Below are 19,806 nucleotides of genomic sequence, written 5' to 3' on the forward strand. Positions count from 1 at the left end.
GCCATTTACTGCATTACATACATTAACAGAAAAAAAGGAACCTTAACAAAAGCTTACCCAGAGCCAATGCCTCCTTTGAGCCAAAGTCTAACACTCCTACTCTCACCACTGGCCTACTCACTACAATGGCTGCCCTGTCTCTCCCTCCTGTACTTTTAAACGAGCATCACCGACCTGCGAGAAACTTCGTTGCTGTGGCCTGCTCCTGTCGCTGACTGGGTCATCGGAATCCTTTCAGCATCCTCTTTGATATTATCGGCTCGCTTACTTTCATATTCCATCTTTACTTTCTTAATGACATTTTTAGTTGCCTTCTGTTGGCTTTTAAAAGCTTCCCAATCCTCTAACTTCCCACTAATCTTTGCTCTACTATATGCCCTCTCTTTGGCTTTTATGTTGGCTCTGACTTCTCTTGTTAGCCATGGTTATGTCATCTTTCCTTTAGAATACTTCTTCCTCTTTGGGAGGGATATATCCTGTGCCTTCGGAATTGCCTCCAGAAATTCTGGCCATTGCTACTCTACCAACATCCATGCCAGTGTTATTTTCCAGTCAATTCTAGCCAACTCTTCTCTTGTGTCTCTGTAAATCCCTTTACTCTGACCTTACATCTGACTTTAGCTTCTCCTTCTGAAATTTCAGGATGAATTTGACCATATTATAATCACTTTCCCATCAGAGTTCTTTTACCTTAAGCTCTCTAATCAATTCTGGTTCATTGCACAACATCCAATCTAGAATTGCTGATCCTCTAGTGGGCTCAACCACGAGCTGCTCTAAAAAGACTAACTCATAGGCTTTCTAGAATTCCCCCTCCTGTAATCCAGCACCAACCCAATTTTCCCATCTACCTGCATATTGAAGTCTCCTGTGACCGCTGTAACATGCCCTTTTGGCGTGCATTTTCTATCTTCTGTTGTAATTTGTAAGCCACATCCTTACTACTGTTTGAGGGTCTGTATAAAACTCCCATCAGGGTCTTTTTACCCTTGCAGTTCCTTAGCTCTATCCACAATGACTCAACATCTTCCAACTCTATCTCACCTCTTTGTGATGGTTTGATTTCATATTTTACTAACAGAGAAACACAGCCCACTCGGCCTTCCTGCCTGTCCTTTCAATACAATGAGAGCGAGCGTCGGAGGAGCAGGCGACAGAGTAGGAAGGCTTTGGCGATAACGGGTCGAGGAGAGGTACATTGCCTATGTAGAATACAGACAAGAAGAATGCATGTGAGGCCAGTGTTCTGCGCTCAGTGTCGGATGTGGGAAGTCCGGGAGACTCCCAACCTCCCGGATGGGCACGTCTGCACCAGGTATGTCGAGCTGCAGCTCCTAAGGGACCATGTTAGGGAACTGGAGATGCAGCTCAATGACCTTCATCGGGTCAGGGAAAGTGAGGAGGTGATAAATAAGAGCTAATAGGCAGGTAGTCACATCGGGACCTGGGGAGACAGATAAGTGGGTAACAGACAGAAGAGGGAAAGGCAGGAGTCAGAGGCTAGAGAGCACCCCTATGGCTGTATCCCTTGACAGTAAGTATTCCTGCTTGAGTACTGTTGGTGGCCTACCTGAGCAACAGTGGCCGTGCCTCAGGCACACAGTCTGTCCCTGTGGCACAGAAAGGTAGGGATAGTAAGAGGATAGCAGCAGCGATAGGGGACTCTATAGTTAGGGAGTCAGACAGGCGATTCTGTGCATGCAGGAAAGAAGCACGAATGGTAGTTTGCCTTCCAGGTGCCAGGGTCTGATGTTTCTGATTGTGTCCACGAAATGCTGAAGTGGGAAGGAGAACAGCCAGAGGTCGTGGTATATATTGGTACCAACGACATAGGCAGGAAAAGGGAGGAGGTCCTGAAAGCAGACTACAGGGAGTTAGGAAGGAAGTTGAGAAGCCATCTTGGGATTACTGCCTGTGCCACGTGACAGTGAGTATAGGAATAGAGTGAGGTGGATGATAAATGCATGGCTGAGGGATTGGAACAGGGGTCAGGGATTCAGATTTCTGGATCATTGGGACCTCTTTTGGGGCAGGTGTGATGTGTACAAAAAGGACGGGTTGCACTTGAATCCCAGGGGGACCAATATCCTGGCAGGGAGGTTTGCTAAGACTATTGGGGAGAGTTTAAACTAGGATTGCTGGGGAGTGGGAAACTGAAGAGACGGGGAAGAGGCGGTTGGCTCACAAATAGAGAAAGCTTGCAGACAGTACGAGAGGGAGGATAGGCAGGTGATAGAGAAGGAACACACTCAAACCGATGGTTTTAGATGTGTCTATTTTTATGCAAAGAGTATTATGAACAAAGCGGATAAGCTTAGAGTGTGGATCAGCACTTGGAGCTATGACGTTGTGGAAATTACAGAGACTTGGATGACTCAGGGGCAGGAATGTTTACTTAGAGTGCCAGGCTTTAGATGTTTCAGAAAGGACAGGGACGGAGGTAAAAGAGGTGGGGACGTGGCACTGTTGATCAGAAATAATGTCGCGACTGTAGAAAAGGAGGAAGACATGGAGGGATTGTCTACGGAGTCTCTGTGGGTGGAAGTTAGGAACATAAGGGGTTTTTTATAGACCATCCAATAGTAACAGGGACATCGAGGAGCAGATAGGGAGACAGACTCTGGAAAGGTGTAATAATAACAGAATTGTCGTGGTGAGAGATTTTAAATTCCCAACTATCAATTGGCGAGGGTTTAGATGGGGTGGAGTTTGTTAGGTGTGTTCAGGAAGGTTTCTTGATACAATATGTTGATGAGCATACAAGAGGAGAGGCTGTACTTGATCTGGTATTGGGAAATGAACCTGATCAGGTGTCAGATCTCTCAGTGGGAGAGCATTTTGGAGATAGTGATCACAATTCTATCTCCTTTACCATAGCACTGGAGAGGGATAGAAACAGACAAGTTAGGAAAGAGTTTAATTAGAATAAGGGGAAATATGAGGCTATCAGGCAGGAACTTGGAGGCATAAATTGGGAACCGATGTTCTTAGGGAAATCTATGAAAGAAATGTGGCAAATGTTAGGGGAAATTCTGCATATGTACGTTCGAATGAGACAGAGGGTACAGGAACCGTGGTGTACAAAGGCTGTTGTAAATCTAGTCAAGCAGTAAACAAGAGCTCACGAAAGGTTCAAAAAACAAGGTAATGTTAGAGATCTAGAAGATTATAAAACTAGCAGGAAGAAGCTTAAGAAAGAAACTAGGAGAGCCAGAAGGGGCCATGAGAAGGCCTTGGCGGACAGGATTAAGGAAAACCCCAAGGCATTCTACGAGTATGTTAAGAGCCAGAGGATAAGATGTGAGAGAAAAGGATAAATCAAGTGTGACAGTGGAAAAGTGTGTATGGAACCAGAGGAGATAGCAGAGGTACTTAATGAGTACTTTGCTTCAGTATTCACTACAGAAAAGGATCTTGGCGATTGTAGGGATAACTTACAGTGGATTGAACAGATTCAGCATGTGGATATTAGGAAAGAGGATGTGCAGGAGCTTTTGGAAAGCATCAAGTTGGATAAGTCACCGGTTCCTTAGGCTACTGTGGGAGGCGATGGAGGAAATTGCTAAGCCTCCGGCAATGATCTTTGTATGGGGACGGGAGAGGTTCTGGAGGATTGGAGGGTTGCAGATGTTTTGCCATTATTCAAGAAAGGGAGTAGAGATAGACCAAGAAATTATAGACCAGTGAGTCTCACTTCAGTGGTTGGTAAGTTGATGGAGAAGATCCTGAGAGGCAGGATTTATGAACATTTGGAAAGGCATAATATGATTAGGAATAGTCAGCATGGCTTTGTGAAAGGCAGGTCATGCCTTACAAGCCTGATTGAATTTTTTGAGGATGTGACTAAACATGATGGTAGAGCAGTAGATGTAGTGTATATGGATTTCAGCAAGGCATTAGACAAGGTACCCCACGCAAGGCTTATTGAGAAAGTAAGGAGTCATGGGATCCAAGAGGAAATTGATTTGTGGATCCAGAACTGGTTTGCCCACAGAAGGCAAAGAGTGGTTGTAGACAGATCATATTCTGCATGGAGGCCAGTCACCAGTGGTGTGCCTCAGTGATCTGTTCTGGGACCCTTACTCTTCGTGATGTTGATAAATGACCTGGATGAAGAAATGGAGGGATGGGTTAGTAAATTTGCTGATGACACAAAGGTTGGAGGTGGTGTGGATAGGGTGGAGGGCTGTCAGAGGTCACAGCGGGACATTGATAAGATGCAAAACTGGGCTGAGAAGAGGCAGATGAAGTTCAACCCAGATAAGTGTGAAGTGGTTCATTTTGGTAGGTCAAATATGATGGCAGAATATAGTATTAATGGTAAGACTCTTAGCAGTGTGGAGCATTAGAGGGATCTTGGGGTCCGAGTCCATAGGACACTCTAAGCTGCTGCGCAAGTTGACTCTGTGGTTAAGAAACCATATGGTGCATTGGTCTTCATCAATTGTGGGATTAAGTTTAGGAGCCGAGAGGTAATGTTGCAGCTATATAGGACCCTGGTCAGACCCCACTTGGAGTACTGTGCTCAGTTCCGGTCACCCCACTACAGGAAGGATGTGGAAATGTCAGTATCTCCAGATGAACTTCTCTTTTTGTGTGCTTCCTCCTAGCTGTCAGTCTGTGGTTTTGTATTGCCATGTGCTCCTGTCCCCACTCCTGCTCTCCTCCGGCCACTGTATTACTGAGTACTCTATCACTCATCTGCTTCTCATTATTACCTGTACTGCTGCCACTTGTGTCTCATTGTGTTCCACCTATCATCTGCTTCTCTGTTTATTGCTCAGTGTATTTCAGTCCTGTGTTTTCACCTGTTTGTTGCCAGATTGTGCTAGTGAATTTTCCTGATCCTTTCCAGCATTTGTATCTGTACTCTGCCTGATTCCTGATTCTGGTTTTTGGATTTCTCTGGATGTTTTGATCTCTGCCTGAACTCTGATGCTGACTTTGTTTGCACTTTGGGATTTGTTACTCAATTAATATCACTGTGTGCACGGTACTGGGTCTGTCATTGGATCACTGCTCCAGTGCCCTGACAGGAAACCATAGAAAGGGTGCAGAGGAGATTTACAATGATGTTGCCTGGACTGGGAAGCATGCCTTATGAGAATAGGTTGAGTGAACTTGCTTGTTTTGTCCTTGGAGTGATAGAGGATGAGATGTGACCTAATAGAGGTTTATAAGATGATGAGAGGCATTGATCATGTGGATAATCAGAGGCTTTTTCCCAGGGCTGAAATGGCTAGCATGAGAGGCTGCAGTTTTAAGGTGCTTGGAAATAGGTACAGAGGAGATGTCTGGGGTAAGTATTTTATGCAGAGAGTGATGCGTACGTGGAATGGGCTCCTGGTGATAGTGGAGGTAGATATGATAGTGCCTTTTAAGAGACACCTGGATAGGTACATGGAGCTAAAAAAAAAAAAAGAGAAAGCTGTGGGTAACCCTAGATAATTTCTAAGGTGAGGGCATGTTCGGCACAGCTTTGTGGGTCAAAGGGCCTGTATTGTGCTGTAGGTTTTCTATGTTTCCATCCTTGGATATTGAACTCTCAGCTATAATTTTTCAGCCATGATTCTGTGATGCCTACAAAATCATATTTGCCAATCTGCACCTGAGATAACCAACTCTGGAGGTCCTGCCCTTTAATTTAGCACCTCCCTCCCTCTGCAGAATTTAGTCACTTCTCCTAGCACGTCATTGGTACCTACATGGACCATGACTTCTGGCTGTTCACCCTCCCACTTAAGAATGCTGAGGACTTTGTCTGAGATATCCCAGACCCTGGCACCCAGGGGGCAACATCCAGGAATCTCGTTCTCACTCACAGAACCTCCTGTCCATTTCCCTAACTAATGAATCCCCTATCACCACAGCATGCTCCTTCTCCTCCCTTCACTCCTGAGTCAGAGGCAGACTCGGTGTCAGGGACCTGACCACTGTAACTCCTCTGTTAGGTCATTCTCCCAAGATTTCTGGGAGCAGTGGGCAACCCCAGGGAATTGATTGTCTTATCGACAGTAGTAATCATACTTTAATTTGAATGTATTCACCGTCTTGTAAATACTATATGTTTGTACTTTGTGTATTTGTTATGTAAATAAACTTTTATAGTTCTGTAAAAAAAAATATCCAAAGTGATATAGCTGTTGTTGAGGGAGTTGGCCTTGGGTACTCTGCACTGTCTCCCTAACCCCATTCACCCAGTTTCCTGTGTCCTACACCTTGGGTGTAACTACTTCTCTATATGTCCTATCTATCACCACTTCAGCTTCTTGAATGATCCAGAGTTCATCCCATTCCAGCTTCAACTCCTTAACGTGGTTTGTTAGATGCTGCAGCTGGATGCAGCTGTAGTGGTCAGATGGCAAACAAGAAGAACAGCACAGCCTCTTGAAAATGATGAACCAATCAATTTGAGATTTTTACACACTGGCCATGTTTAGGGGCTCTCACAGGTCAAAGTACCAACCTTTAATTTGATCATTTAATTATTAATTTAACTGTTTCAGCACAACATTGTGGGCTGAATGGCCTGTTCCTGTGCTGTACTCTTCTGTGTTCTTTGCTAGTCACTGGACTCACAGAAAGATGCCTTCAGCCTAGGTTCAGTGTTAGTCATTTACAGGAGAATGGGTAGGTCTCCTCAGTTTTATCCAAGCATACAGACGTAAGCAAAGGTTATTTTATCATTGAACTCATCACAACTGTATCTCACACATTTCAACAGAGATTGGCTGTGAAACATTTTGGGAACAGCTGGGGTAAATGAAACTCTGTAAAAACAGGCATTTTTGCTTTCTGCCTAATGATAAGCTCAGAAAAAAATGCTAGGCTTTGCGTGTTGACAGTAGTCATGTGCCAGATTACTGCTTGTGATTAATTTAATTCTGGTTTCAAGGTATACCAGCGAATGAGGGAAACAGGACTGTTGGCAGCAACCAGGATAATAGACGGCCAGAGGGTTCCAGTTCCAAACAGCAGATAGAGACTCAACACTTGATCAAACTGTTCTCAGCCACATACAGCAACTTGGACCTAACTCTCTGATTGTCATGTAATAAATTCAGATAACTTCATATTTACTGTGTCAGTGATAAAGTAACATGTTCACATTATAAGACCATATAGTGTGAATATGTTAAGTCAAGAAGAAAAGAAAAGCTTACAAAAGGTTCAGAGAGTTAGGTAATGTTAGGGATCTAGAAGATTATAAGACTAACAAGAAGGAGCTGAAAAAAGAAATTAGGATTCAACAAGGATGTGAAGAGCAAGAGGATAAGACGTGAAAGAATAGGACCTATCGAATGTGACAGTGGGAAAGTGTGTATGGAACCGGAGGAAATAGCAGGGGTACTTAATGAATACTTCAGTATTCACTATGAAAAAGGATCTTTGTGATTGTAGTGCAGACTTGCAGCAGACTGAAAAGCTTGAGCATGTAAATATTAAGAAAGAGGATGTGCTGGAGCTTTTGGAAAGCATCAAGTTGGATAAGTCGCCAGGACCAGATGAGATGTACCCCAGGCTACTGTGAGAGTCGAGGCAGGAGATTGCTCAATGACCTTTGAATCATCAATGAGGACAGGAGAGGTTCTGGAGGATTGGAGGGTGGCAGATGATGTTCCTTTATTCGAGAAAGGGAGTAGAGATAGCCCAGGAAATTATAGCCCAGGAGTCTTACCTCAGTGGTTGATAAGTTGGAGAAGATCCTGAGAGGCAGGATTTATGAACATTTGGAAAGGCATAATATGATTAGGAATAGTCAGCATAGCTTTGTCAAGGGCCTTACAAGCCTGATTGAATTTTTTGAGGATGTGACTAAACACATTGATGAAGGAAGAGCAGTAGATGTAGTGTATATGGATTTCAGCAAGGCATTTGATAAGGTACCCCATGCAAAGCTTATTGAGAAAATAAGGAGGCATGGGATCCAAAGGAACATTGCTTTGTGGATCCAGAACTGGCTTGCCCACAGAAGGCAAAGAGTGGTTATAGACGAGTCATATTCTACATGGAGGTCAGTCACCAGTAGTGTGCCTCAGGGATCTGTTCTGGGACCCTTACTCTTTGTGATTTTTATTAATGACCTGGATGAGGAAGTGGAGGGAGGGGTTAGTAAGTTTGCTGATGACACAAAGGTTGGAGGTGTTGTGGATAGTGTGGAAAGCTGTCAGAGTTTACAGCAGGACATTGATAGGATGCAAAACTGGGCTGAGAAGTGGCAGATCGAGTTCAACCCAGAGTATTGTGAAGTGGTTCATTTTGGTAGGTCAAATATGATGACAGGATATAGTATTAATGGTAAGACTCTTGTCAGTGTGGAGGATCAGAGGGATCTTGGGTCAGAGTCCATAGGACGCTCAAAGCAGCTGTGCAGGTTGACTCTGTGGTTAAGAAGGCGTATGGTGTATTGACCTTCATCAATCGTGGAATTTAACTTAGGAGCCGAGAGGTAATGTTGCAGCTATATAGGACCCTGGTCAGACCCCACTTGGAGTACTGTGCTCAGTTCTGGTCACCTCACTACAGGAAGGATGTGGAAGCCATAGAAAGGGTGCAGAAGAGATTTACAAGGATGTTGCCTGGATTGGGGAACATGCCTTATGAAAACAGGTTGAGTGAACTCAGCCTTTTCTCCATGGAGCGATGGAGGATGAGGGGTGACCTGTTGGAGGTGTATAAGATGATGAGAGGCATTGATCGTGTGGATAGTCAGAGGCTTTTTCCCAGGGCTGAAATGATTGCCACAAGAGGACACAGGTTTAAGGTGCTGGGGAGTAGGTACAGAGGAGATGTCAGGGGTAAGTTTTTTACTCAGAGTGGTGAGTGCGTGGAATGGGCTGCCGGCAATGGTGGTGGAAGCAGATACGATTGGGCCTTTTAAGAGACTTTTTAGATAGGTACATGGAGTTTAGAAAAATAGAGGGCTATAGGGAAGTCTAGTAATTTCTAGGGTAGGGACAAGTTCGGCACAATTTTGTGGACCGAAGGGCCTGTATTGTGCTGTAGGTTTTCTATGTTTCTATATAGGAGCAGAATTAGGCCATTCAGCTCATGAAGTCTGCTAAGTCATTCCAACATGGCTGATTTATTTTCCCTCTCAACCCCATTCTTCTACCTTCTCCGTGTAACCTTTGATGTCCTGATTAGTCAAGAAATTATTAAACTCTACTTTAAATATACCAAATAACATGGCCTCCACAACCATCTGAGGTAATGAATTCCACAGATTCACCAACTTCTGGCTAAATCAATTCCTTCTCATCGCTGTTCTATATGGAGTCCCTCTATTCTGAAGTTTTGCCCTTTGTTCCTAAACTCTCCCACTATTGGAAACAACCTCTCTACATCCACTCAAGGCCTTTCAATAGGTTTCAGTGAGATCCCCCTTCATTCTTCTGAACCTCAGTGAGTACAGGCCCAGAGCCATCAAACACTCCTCAAATATTAACTCTTACATTCTCTGGACTCTCTCCAAAACCAGCACTCTCTTTTCTTTGAAAAGAGGCCCAAATGCAGTCTAACAATAATGTCACAATCCTTGATGGGAAATATGCTGATGTTAGAAGCACATAAAGGTCATTTGGCCCAGCTGGTCCATGTCTATCAGAGGACACCCATCTATATTAATTCCATCTCTCTGAACTTGGTCTGTAACATTCTACAGCTCAGTGATTTAAGTGTTTCTCTGGACACTTCCAACCTGCTGTCACTGACTCTGCCTATACCATTCCCTCAGGCAGTGTGTTTCAGTGATTCAGCGCTTTCTGAGGAAAATGTACCTCTAAATTTTACGCTAAATCTGTGTCCTCCTGTTTTACGTACTGTATCTCTGATATGGGTAAAAGTTATCTGCAGTTGACCCTAAAATTATGTCCCTCAGTTTTATGTACCAAGGCCTCTGCAACCACAGATGTCATGACCACTAGGCACAGGACATCATTTCCTGCAGACTCCCCTCCAAGTCGCCTGGAAATATATTTTGGTCTGTTATAGTGGTTGATTCTGAATCCTGGACCTCACTCTTCAGCAGTACTGTGTGAGCGCCTTAACACAAACTACACTGGGCTCCAGGACCTCCTCAAGGGATACTGGCCTTGGGATTAATGCTAACACCCTATGCAGAATCACACTTGTTCTGCTTGGAGTTATGTGTCACTTTAGTTAGCTTCCGCTCACTCACCTTGATGATCATCTCAGCTTTCCCATCCACATCGTCAGCTGAGTGGAATGGTATCTGGTTCTGGTACTGCGTCAGGGTCTACAGTACACAAGAAACAAAAGAAAGGAAACATTCAGCTTCTTCAACTCTCATTCTATTCCTGTGAAGTGATTAAAATAAACACTACTTTTGCCTCATTGTTTATACGTGGTCTTGAGGATTACGTGACATGCAAACTCCTTGTGACAGTACAATCCTCATTACCACCTGGCTCAAGGACAGCTTCTATCCCACTGTTATGGGACTCGTGAATGGACCTCTTGAACAATAAGGTGAACTCTTGAGTTCACAACCCATCTCATTTTGATCTCCCATAGTCCACTCTTCTCCATCAGATTCCTTCTTCTCCAGCCCTTTGCCTTTTCCATTGACCACCTCCCAGTTTCTTGCTTCATCACCCTTCCCCCACCAACCTGGCCTCAACTAGCATGACTTCCTCCCCCCACCTCAACCTTCTTATTATGACTTCCTCTCCCTCCTTTCCAGCACTAATGAAGGGTTTTGGCCTGAAACATCAATTGTTCATTTCCGTAGATGCAGACTGACATGCTGAGTTCCTGCAGCATTTTGTGTGTGTGTTGCTCTGGATTTCCAGCATCTGCAGAATCTCTTGTGTTTATGATTTTGTTATGGTGTTGCACTTTACTCATTTACCTGCACTGCACTTTATCTGTAACTGTAACACTATTCTGTATTCTGTCATTGTTTTCCCTTGCTCTACCTCAATACACTGTGTAATGATCTGATCTGTATGAACAGTATGCAAGACAAGCTTTTCACTGTATCTCCGTACATGTGACAGTAATAAACCAATTTCAATACATAAGCACACATCCTCCATTTCACTTGCACCTTTACTAATCTCAGCCTTATCCCTTGCAGTCAGCCAGCCAGAGAGAAAGGCAGTCAGAGACATGCCTGTAGAAGGTTTGAACTCAGCCTGGGTTACAGCACAAGTGGGTCAATGCTTTGGCCAGGCTTGCAGACGCATTGGGATTTGTTGGATCAGGTTGAGATCCCAGTTGGGTCCAGGTCTCCTCTTTCTTAGGTTCATCATTCACACAAGTTAACATTACAATCAGCGTTCACTGAGATTAACATTCCAAAGTGTACCTGGTCTGAGTTCCACTCACCCCTTTCCTCTCAGTGTCTGCCTGCAGCTTGGCCTGAGCAATGGCACCATCCTTCGAAGCGATGCTAGCTTGTTTTGCCTGCTCAATCAGTGTCTTCAGCTGCTGAGCTGTGGCCAGCAACGAATTGACCATCTCCTCCAGGTAGAGCCAGCTACGCTGCTCAGCAACCTCCAAGCCATTCAAGGCAGTGGGTGAGATCACTTTGCTCGGAGTGGGAGGAGTCGGTACAGCGAGTGCAGGGAGCGATGCCAATACTATGGAAGGAAACGAAGATGGAAGTGGCTACAACAAACTGCTCAGAGACACTTATGTAGAAATATTCTCTCAAAGACAGTTATGTTGTGAATGCCACATTGCAACTTCAAATTGGGCATCGCTAAAATTTATCATATTTGAAGAGTTTTTGGCTCAGTTCCCTCCTTACTTGTCCCAGAATTGCAGGTGGTTCTGGGATACGCTCCATCATTGATACAGCCCTCTTTGCCAGGGGAAAATCTCCATTCAGTGCAGGTTGGCACTACCATTTTGTCCTTAATAATGGACTACCTGACTGGCAGACCATAGTTCATGTGGCTTCAGAGCTGTGTGTCAGACGTGGCTATAAGCAACACTGGGGCCCCACAGGGGTCTGTATTGGCTCCGTTCCTGTTTACCCTGTATACCTCGGACTTCAGATACAACACTGAGTTATGTCATCTGCAGAAATTCTCTAATAACTCAGCAATAGTTGGGTGTACAAAGGGAGGACAGGAAGATGAATACAGGGCCCTGGTGGAGGACTTTGCCAAATGGTGCAAGCTGAATCATCTGCAGTTCAACATCAGTAAGACAAAAGAGATGGTGATGGGCTTTAGGCAGACTAAGCCTGCACTGCTTTCTGTTACTATTGATGGTGAGGATGTGGATCTGGTGAGGTCCTACAAATAATTGGGGTGCACCTGGATGACAGACTTGAGTGCAGCACCAACACAGGGGCTGTGTATAGGAAGGGGCTGTGTATAGGAAGGGGCTGTGTATAGGAAGGGGCTGTGTATAGGAAGGGGCTGTGTATAGGAAGGGCCAGAGTCACCTCTACTTCCTGAGAAGACTGAGGTCCTTTGGAGAATGCGGACCTCTCTTTCACATGTTCTACCTGTCTGTTGCCACCAGTACAATCTTCTATGTGGCATCATCATGGGTGACATCCAATGGGCTTAATAAACTGATTAGAAAGACAGGCTCTGTTATCGGAGTCAAACTGGCCACACTAGAGGCTGTAGTAGAACAAAGGACCCGACGGAATATTCCAGCAATTCTAGACAATATTTCTCACTCTCTGCATTAGCATTAGCCACCTTAGCTGAACAGAGGAGCACTTTGAGGAATAGACTAAGACAATTGCGTTACTCCAAAAAAAAAACGCTGTATAAGGTCATTCTTACTCTCGGCCATGAGGCTTTATAATGAACCAACCTGTAGCTGGGAAAGTGATGACCCCCTCCTGTTAGACTGTTTGAGGTAACTTACTTTTTTATTCTTTCTACCTCTCTTCTAATATTTATATCTGTGCACTTGTAACAATACTGTGAAACTGTAATTTCCTTTGGGATCAATAAAGTATCTACCTATCTATGCAATCAAACTCAATGACACGTCTATCGGGACCCTGAGGACTTGTGGAAACTGTGTGGTGATTTCTTACGAACATATAGTCTTTTAACATCTTTGGACTATTTTTACTGTGCCCATGGTCTGTTTTTTATCAATTATGCTATTGTTTGCACTGTTGTAACTATGTGGTTTTGTGCAGGTCTTGTAACTTTAGTTTTTGGTCTTGTTTTGTCTGGTGGATTTGGAGCTCCTTTCCGGGGAACGCGCTAAGATGGTAGTGCGATATTAATACGCAGCAGCCTCTCCAGACTCTGGATTGGGGATTGCCAAATGTTATGTGGATTTTCTGGTGTCGTCTGTTTTGTCATGTGCTTTTGTGATATCATTCTGGAGGAACATTGTCTCATTTTTTTAACTGCATTGCATTTGTGGTTTCTAAATAACAATAAACTGAAACTGAACTGAACTGAATACACCCTATTCATGAACTCCATATTAGGCACACTTATGGGGAGAAGTCAAGGAATTGAACCAAATGTATAAATGGTGAGGTATACCCTGGGAGCAACTGGAAATGGGCCTCAATTGGTGTGGTGTAATTAGATTTACAACCCACAATGAAATATTGTCTGCAGTCTAACCAGAACTCAGCCCACAATGACACACTGCCCATGGTCAAACCTGGGCTACAGCCCACAATGAAATATTGTCTGGGGTCTAATTAGATCTCCAGCCCACAATGACATACTGCCCATGGTCTAACCTGAACTCAGCCCACAATGACACACTGTCCACAGTCTAACCAGAACTCAGCCCACAATGACACACTGCCCATGGTCTAACCTGAACTCAGCCCACAATGACACACTGCCCATGGTCTAACCAGAACTCAGCCCACAATGACACACTGTCCACAGTCTAACCAGAACTCAGCCCACAATGACACACTGTCCACAGTCTAACCAGAACTCAGCCCACAATGACACACTGCCCATGGTCAAACCTGGGCTACAGCCCACAATGAAATATTGTCTGGGGTCTAATTAGATCTCCAGCCCACAATGACACACTTTCCACAGTCTAACCAGAACTCAGCCTACAATGACACACTGTCCACAGTCTAACCAGAACTCAGCCCACAATGACACACTGTCCACAGTCTAACCAGAACTCAGCCCACAATGACACACTGCCCATGGTCAAACCTGGGCTACAGCCCACAATGACACACTGCCCATGGTCTAACCAGAACTCAGCCCACAATGACACACTGTCCACAGTCTAACCAGAACTCAGCCCACAATGACACACTGCCCATGGTCTAACCTGAACTCAGCCCACAATGACACACTGCCCATGGTCTAACCAGAACTCAGCCCACAATGACACACTGTCCACAGTCTAACCAGAACTCAGCCCACAATGACACACTGTCCACAGTCTAACCAGAACTCAGCCCACAATGACACACTGCCCATGGTCAAACCTGGGCTACAGCCCACAATGAAATATTGTCTGGGGTCTAATTAGATCTCCAGCCCACAATGACACACTTTCCACAGTCTAACCAGAACTCAGCCTACAATGACACACTGTCCACAGTCTAACCAGAACTCAGCCCACAATGACACACTGTCCACAGTCTAACCAGAACTCAGCCCACAATGACACACTGTCCACAGTCTAACCAGAACTCAGCCCACAATGACACACTGTCCACGGTCTAACCAGAACTCAGCCTACAATGACACACTGCCCATGGTCTAACCTGAACTCAGCCCACAATGACACACTGCCCATGGTCTAACCAGAACTCAGCCCACAATGACACACTGTCCACAGTCTAACCAGAACTCAGCCCACAATGATACACTGTCCACAGTCTAACCAGAACTCAACCCACAATGACACACTTTCCACAGTCTAACCAGAACTCAGCCTACAATGACACACTGCCCATGGTCTAACCTGAACTCAGCCCACAATGACACACTGTCCACAGTCTAACCAGAACTCAGCCCACAATGACACACTGTCCACGGTCTAACCAGAACTCAGCCTACAATGACACACTGCCCATGGTCTAACCTGAACTCAGCCCACAATGACACACTGCCCATGGTCTAACCAGAACTCAGCCCACAATGACACACTGCCCATGGTCTAACCAGAACTCAGCCCACAATGACACACTGTCCACAGTCTAACCAGAACTCAGCCCACAATGACACACTGTCCGCAGTCTAACCAGAACTCAGCCCACAATAACACACTGCCCATGGTCAAACCAGGGCTACAGCCCACAATGAAATATTGTCTGGGGTCTAATTAGATCTCCAGCCCACAATGACACACTTTCCACAGTCTAACCAGAACTCAGCCCACAATGACACACTGTCCACAGTCTAACCAGAACTCAGCCCACAATGACACACTGTCCACAGTCTAACCAGAACTCAGCCCACAATGACACACTGTCCACAGTCTAACCAGAACTCAGCCCACAATGCCATGTGGTCCAGTTGGTCAGTTGGTCAGAGCAGTGGAAATGGAAAGGCCCATTCACTGACTGAGAACCTAATTCCTTCCCCCATTGCCTCTGTCCCTCTCTCGCTCTGACTCACCCTGTGTTCCCTCCTCAAACTCACTGATACTCTTCGACGTGTGCGTATCAGGACTGGCACCAGCTCCCAGTGATGCTGGTGAAGCCGAGTGTGGAGGTGAGCGGGATGGACCTGATGTGGCACCTTCTACCTGGTCCTGAGGCCGTCCTGTGAACAAAAGGCACAGTTTTGAGCATGATCGTTACATTAACCTTACCACTGAGCGTGTAAATAAAGAACAGCAGCACGCCCAGAATGATGTATACTTTGAACATACCAACAACACAGACAGTGGTAATACTATGTCAGCTGGTGTATATAGGTGTACATTTTGTGTTGGTCCAAAGCTAATGAATCACCATTAATCACTGTACTTACCCTGAGTGGCATCATCTCCACAGACATGAGGAACCCCGAGGCCTGCACGGCTACCTTGTCTGTGACCCTCATGCCCCTGTAAAGGGTATGGGGTTTTATTTGCTGTATCCCACCACCAGTCGCGACAGGTCTGCCCCTGGTGGATCCCATCCTCTGCAGGAAAGAGCATGAGAAAAGTGAGTGTGTTTTCTGTGTGACCTCAGCATGAACACAGTGTTACCCACCCCTTACCCTTCACCCCCGACTGGTAAAACTGGAGGAACTTCTGGATCTAGATTTATGCTCCCTCTCAGCTGACAGTCTAAAGAGTCACCGCTCCTGAAAAAGCATAATTCTAGAGGCTAGAAACCCAATGGCAGCAATTAGCAGTTTAGTCAGCATTGACAGAGAGTAAAACACTTACTAGCTCAAAACATAGAACATTACAGCACAGTACAGGCCCTTCAGCCTATTATGTTGTGCCAACTTTTGACCCTCCCTAAGATCAATCTCGCTCGCTATCCATCCCATAGGTTGATAATGGTTCCTCAGAAAGGAACAGCGTGTGCGTGAATGGATTTTAGGTGAGTAGGGGGTTGCACAGGTCCAGACCCACCCTCTCGACATCCGGATGCAGCGGCATGGTGGAGTCCAAGACGACTGGGGGAGGTTCTGCTGCAGTGAATGGCCAGATCAGACTTCAATGCAAGGGATGCCCTTTCCGCACTTCACGGCACATGTTTGTTAGATGACCACTGACCCTACGAGAGGGTTCATCCACCCTTTGACAGGCCTAGTTTTTCGTCCTGCAGGGTGAATAGACACCCTCCTCGCCAGGCAAGCCTGGGGAGGAGCCGGTTTAGTCGCCGACCACCTGACCATGCGACAGGTAGTATTGGGTTACATGGTACCAGTAGCACTCAGACGAGTGACCTGACATTAAGATCAATCTAACCCTTGTATCTCTACATATTTCTATCATCCATATGCCTCTCTAAGATTTTCTTAAATGCCCTTAATGTATCTGCCTCTACTACCACCCCTGACAATGTGTTCCACGCATCCAACACTCTCCGTGTAATGAACTTACCCCAGACACCACCCCCCCCCATCACCTTAAAATTATGCCCACTTGCATTAGCCATTTCTGTGCTGGGTAAAAGTCTCCGGCTGTCTAACCCCCAGTTCCCATAAAGGGAAAACAAAAAACACAAAACAAATCATGTGAACAATGGAAGCCAGGAAGAACAGCATTCTGAACCAAACTGAGTCCTTAGATCCAAATTCCCAGAGCAGCCCGGAGTAGGCCCAGAGCCTCAGCATTCAGTTCATATTAGCCAGGCAAATTGCTGTAGATTTCACAGACACCAAACACAATAGCTGGGGGCACTCTCAGAACCGCAGCATTGCAGAGAGAGGAGCCCTCCAGACTATCTGGATCATCTCATGTTCTCAATATTTATTATTATTATTATTAGTATTATTATTTTGCTCGGTAATGTTTTTGTTTCTTTGTTTACTGTGAATGTCCTCAAGAAAATAAATCTCAAGGTTGTATATGGTAACATATATGCACTTTGATAATAAATTTACTTTGAACTTTGAGATTGGCAGCATTGGATCCAAAGCATCATTGAGCAGATGGGAGGCCTAGGGAGAAAGAAAGGGGGAGGGGAAGCACCAGAGGGAGATGGAGAACAGGTGGAGTGATGGGCAGAGAGAGAGAAAAAAAAGAGGAGGGGGGAAAAAGAGAATCCTATCCCATGATCCTTTCCCTTCTCCAGCTCTGTATCCCTTTTGCCAATCACCTTTCCAGCTCTCAGCTTCACCCCACCCCCTCCGGTCTTCTCCTTTCATTTCGCATTTTCCCCTCCCCCTCCTACTTTCAAATCTCTTATTATCTTTCCTTTCAGTTAGTCCTGACGAAGGGTCTTGGCCTGAAATGTCGACAGTGCTTCTTCCTATAGATGCTGCCTGGCCTGCTGCGTTCCACCAGCATTTTGTGTGTGTTGCTTGAATTTCCAGCATCTGCAGATTTCCTCAAGTTTGCTTTTTAAAAAACCATCTTGTAAGCATTCAACAATACCGTTCAATTTTGTTCTGCAGTTTTTCTAGATGCTTTTCAAAAGGATTCAAGACTTTCTGATATCCTTCCTCACTCTCAAGCCCAAATAGCAGTGGAAACATTCAAGATTTCCTTTTGCAACATGATTTTTTCCAAAGATTCAGTTTCCTTTTAAATCCAAGAATCTTCTCACTTGAAGTCAAAACATTTTTTCCAGGGCCATGCAGAAACTTGTTCAACAGTAATGAAAAATGTTTGTTAAGTAGGCTAGTTTCTTCATCTACAAAGCACTCAGCAAAATCTGGCCTACTATTTTCTTGAAAATACTCCTGCAATTCACCTTTTATCTCAAACACCCTGTTGAGAACTCTTCTTCTACTAAGCCACCGGATTTCGGTATGTAGCAGGAGATTGGCGTGCCGTTTGTCCATGATTTCAGTTTTTTAAATATTCTCTAGTGAACTGGTCTTAAAGATACTAAATAGCTTACTTCCTGATTCTTTTTACTGACGGTGACATTATTCTCAAAAGCATGCTTTAAGCTTCTAATGGACTTTTAAAACTGTGGTGAACTATGTGCCTGTCTGGACACGCCCCCTGCTGACTGCTCCTGTGGCTCCTCCCACAGGCCCCTGTATAAAGGAGATCTGAGGCCTGATGCTCAGCCTCAGTCTCCAGGACATTGTATGATAGACACTCACTCCTGGTTCCTTCTTCCAGTCAATAAAAGCCGGTATCTCACCTTACGTCTCAGTGTGAGTTATTGATGGTGCATCAAAAATAATCAGCATTTTTATGTGTCATCCGGCTGTAATTTGTAGTTCAATGTCTTTTCAATTTTGCTGGAGCCATTGCTACATATGTAAGGTATTTTTCATAGACTAGGCCCACTGGGATAGGACAACTTGTATCACCAGTCCCTATAAAATCCATTGAAAAGTAGCTTTAATTGGAAAGACGGTCTTTTTTTATGTCTGTTGTTGCACGAGTGCAGTGAAATGACTCAGAAGATAGTAATTCTTCATCATTACCCTTCTCAGAAATGTCCCTGGGCCTAGGCCCAGAATCCTCCTCTTTCATCTTACACCTCCTCTTCAAAGATAGTCGCACTGGATCGTCTTTGAAATGAAAATTTTCCTCCAATTTTCTACTATGCCAGTAGAGTTTGTTCACTCCCTGAAGTCAGTCAGCGGCACTTAAGGAGAACTTGGGGGAGGCAATTCAGGAGGGAGAGGCTGACGACACAACCCAAGTTAGACGAGTCATTCCAATGCACGGAAAAAGTACTTCATGCTCCTCAACAGCCTACCGACCTCTCCTCCATGCAATACAGTGCTCACCAATTATCAACAGTCTCCCCTATTGGTCTGAATGGCCCTAATGAGTATGGTCACACTGGACTGAAAGGTCCTATTGTGTACGGTCACACTGGACTGAACGGTCCTATTGTGTACGGTCACACTGGACTGAACGGTCCTATTGTGTACGGTCACTCTGGTCTGAACGGTCCTATTGTGTACGGTCACACTGGTCTGAACGGTCCTATTGTGTACGGTCACTCTGGTTTGAACGGTCCTATTGTGTACGGTCACACTGGACTGAACGGTCCTATTGTGTACGGTCACACTGGACTGAACAGTCCTATTGTGTACGGTCACACTGGACTGAACGGTCCTATTGTGTACGGCCACTCTGGTCTGAACGGTCCTATTGTGTACGGTCACACTGGTCTGAACGGTCCTATTGTGTACGGTCACACTGGACTGAACGGTCCTATTGTGTACGGCCACACTGGACTGAACGGTCCTATTGTGTACGGTCACACTGGACTGAATGGTC

The 19,806-nt window shown here is 45.1% G+C and overlaps 1 protein-coding gene across 1 annotated transcript in view; it reads right to left on the reverse strand.

Annotated features, from left to right (window-relative positions):
* The window catches only part of LOC132397453 (deformed epidermal autoregulatory factor 1 homolog), a 138,579-nt gene that overhangs the window by 16,754 nt on the left and 102,019 nt on the right, over nt 1–19,806 (reverse strand). The window contains exons 9-12 of the mRNA XM_059976268.1: nt 15,924–16,076; nt 15,567–15,713; nt 11,353–11,606; nt 10,181–10,258 (exon numbers count right to left, since the gene is read on the reverse strand). Coding sequence (XP_059832251.1) covers nt 10,181–10,258; nt 11,353–11,606; nt 15,567–15,713; nt 15,924–16,076 — 632 coding nt within the window. The remainder of the gene's footprint in view (nt 1–10,180; nt 10,259–11,352; nt 11,607–15,566; nt 15,714–15,923; nt 16,077–19,806) is intronic.

Source organism: Hypanus sabinus, chromosome 7, assembly GCF_030144855.1.
Source record: "Hypanus sabinus isolate sHypSab1 chromosome 7, sHypSab1.hap1, whole genome shotgun sequence".
Lineage (NCBI taxonomy): Eukaryota > Metazoa > Chordata > Chondrichthyes > Myliobatiformes > Dasyatidae > Hypanus > Hypanus sabinus.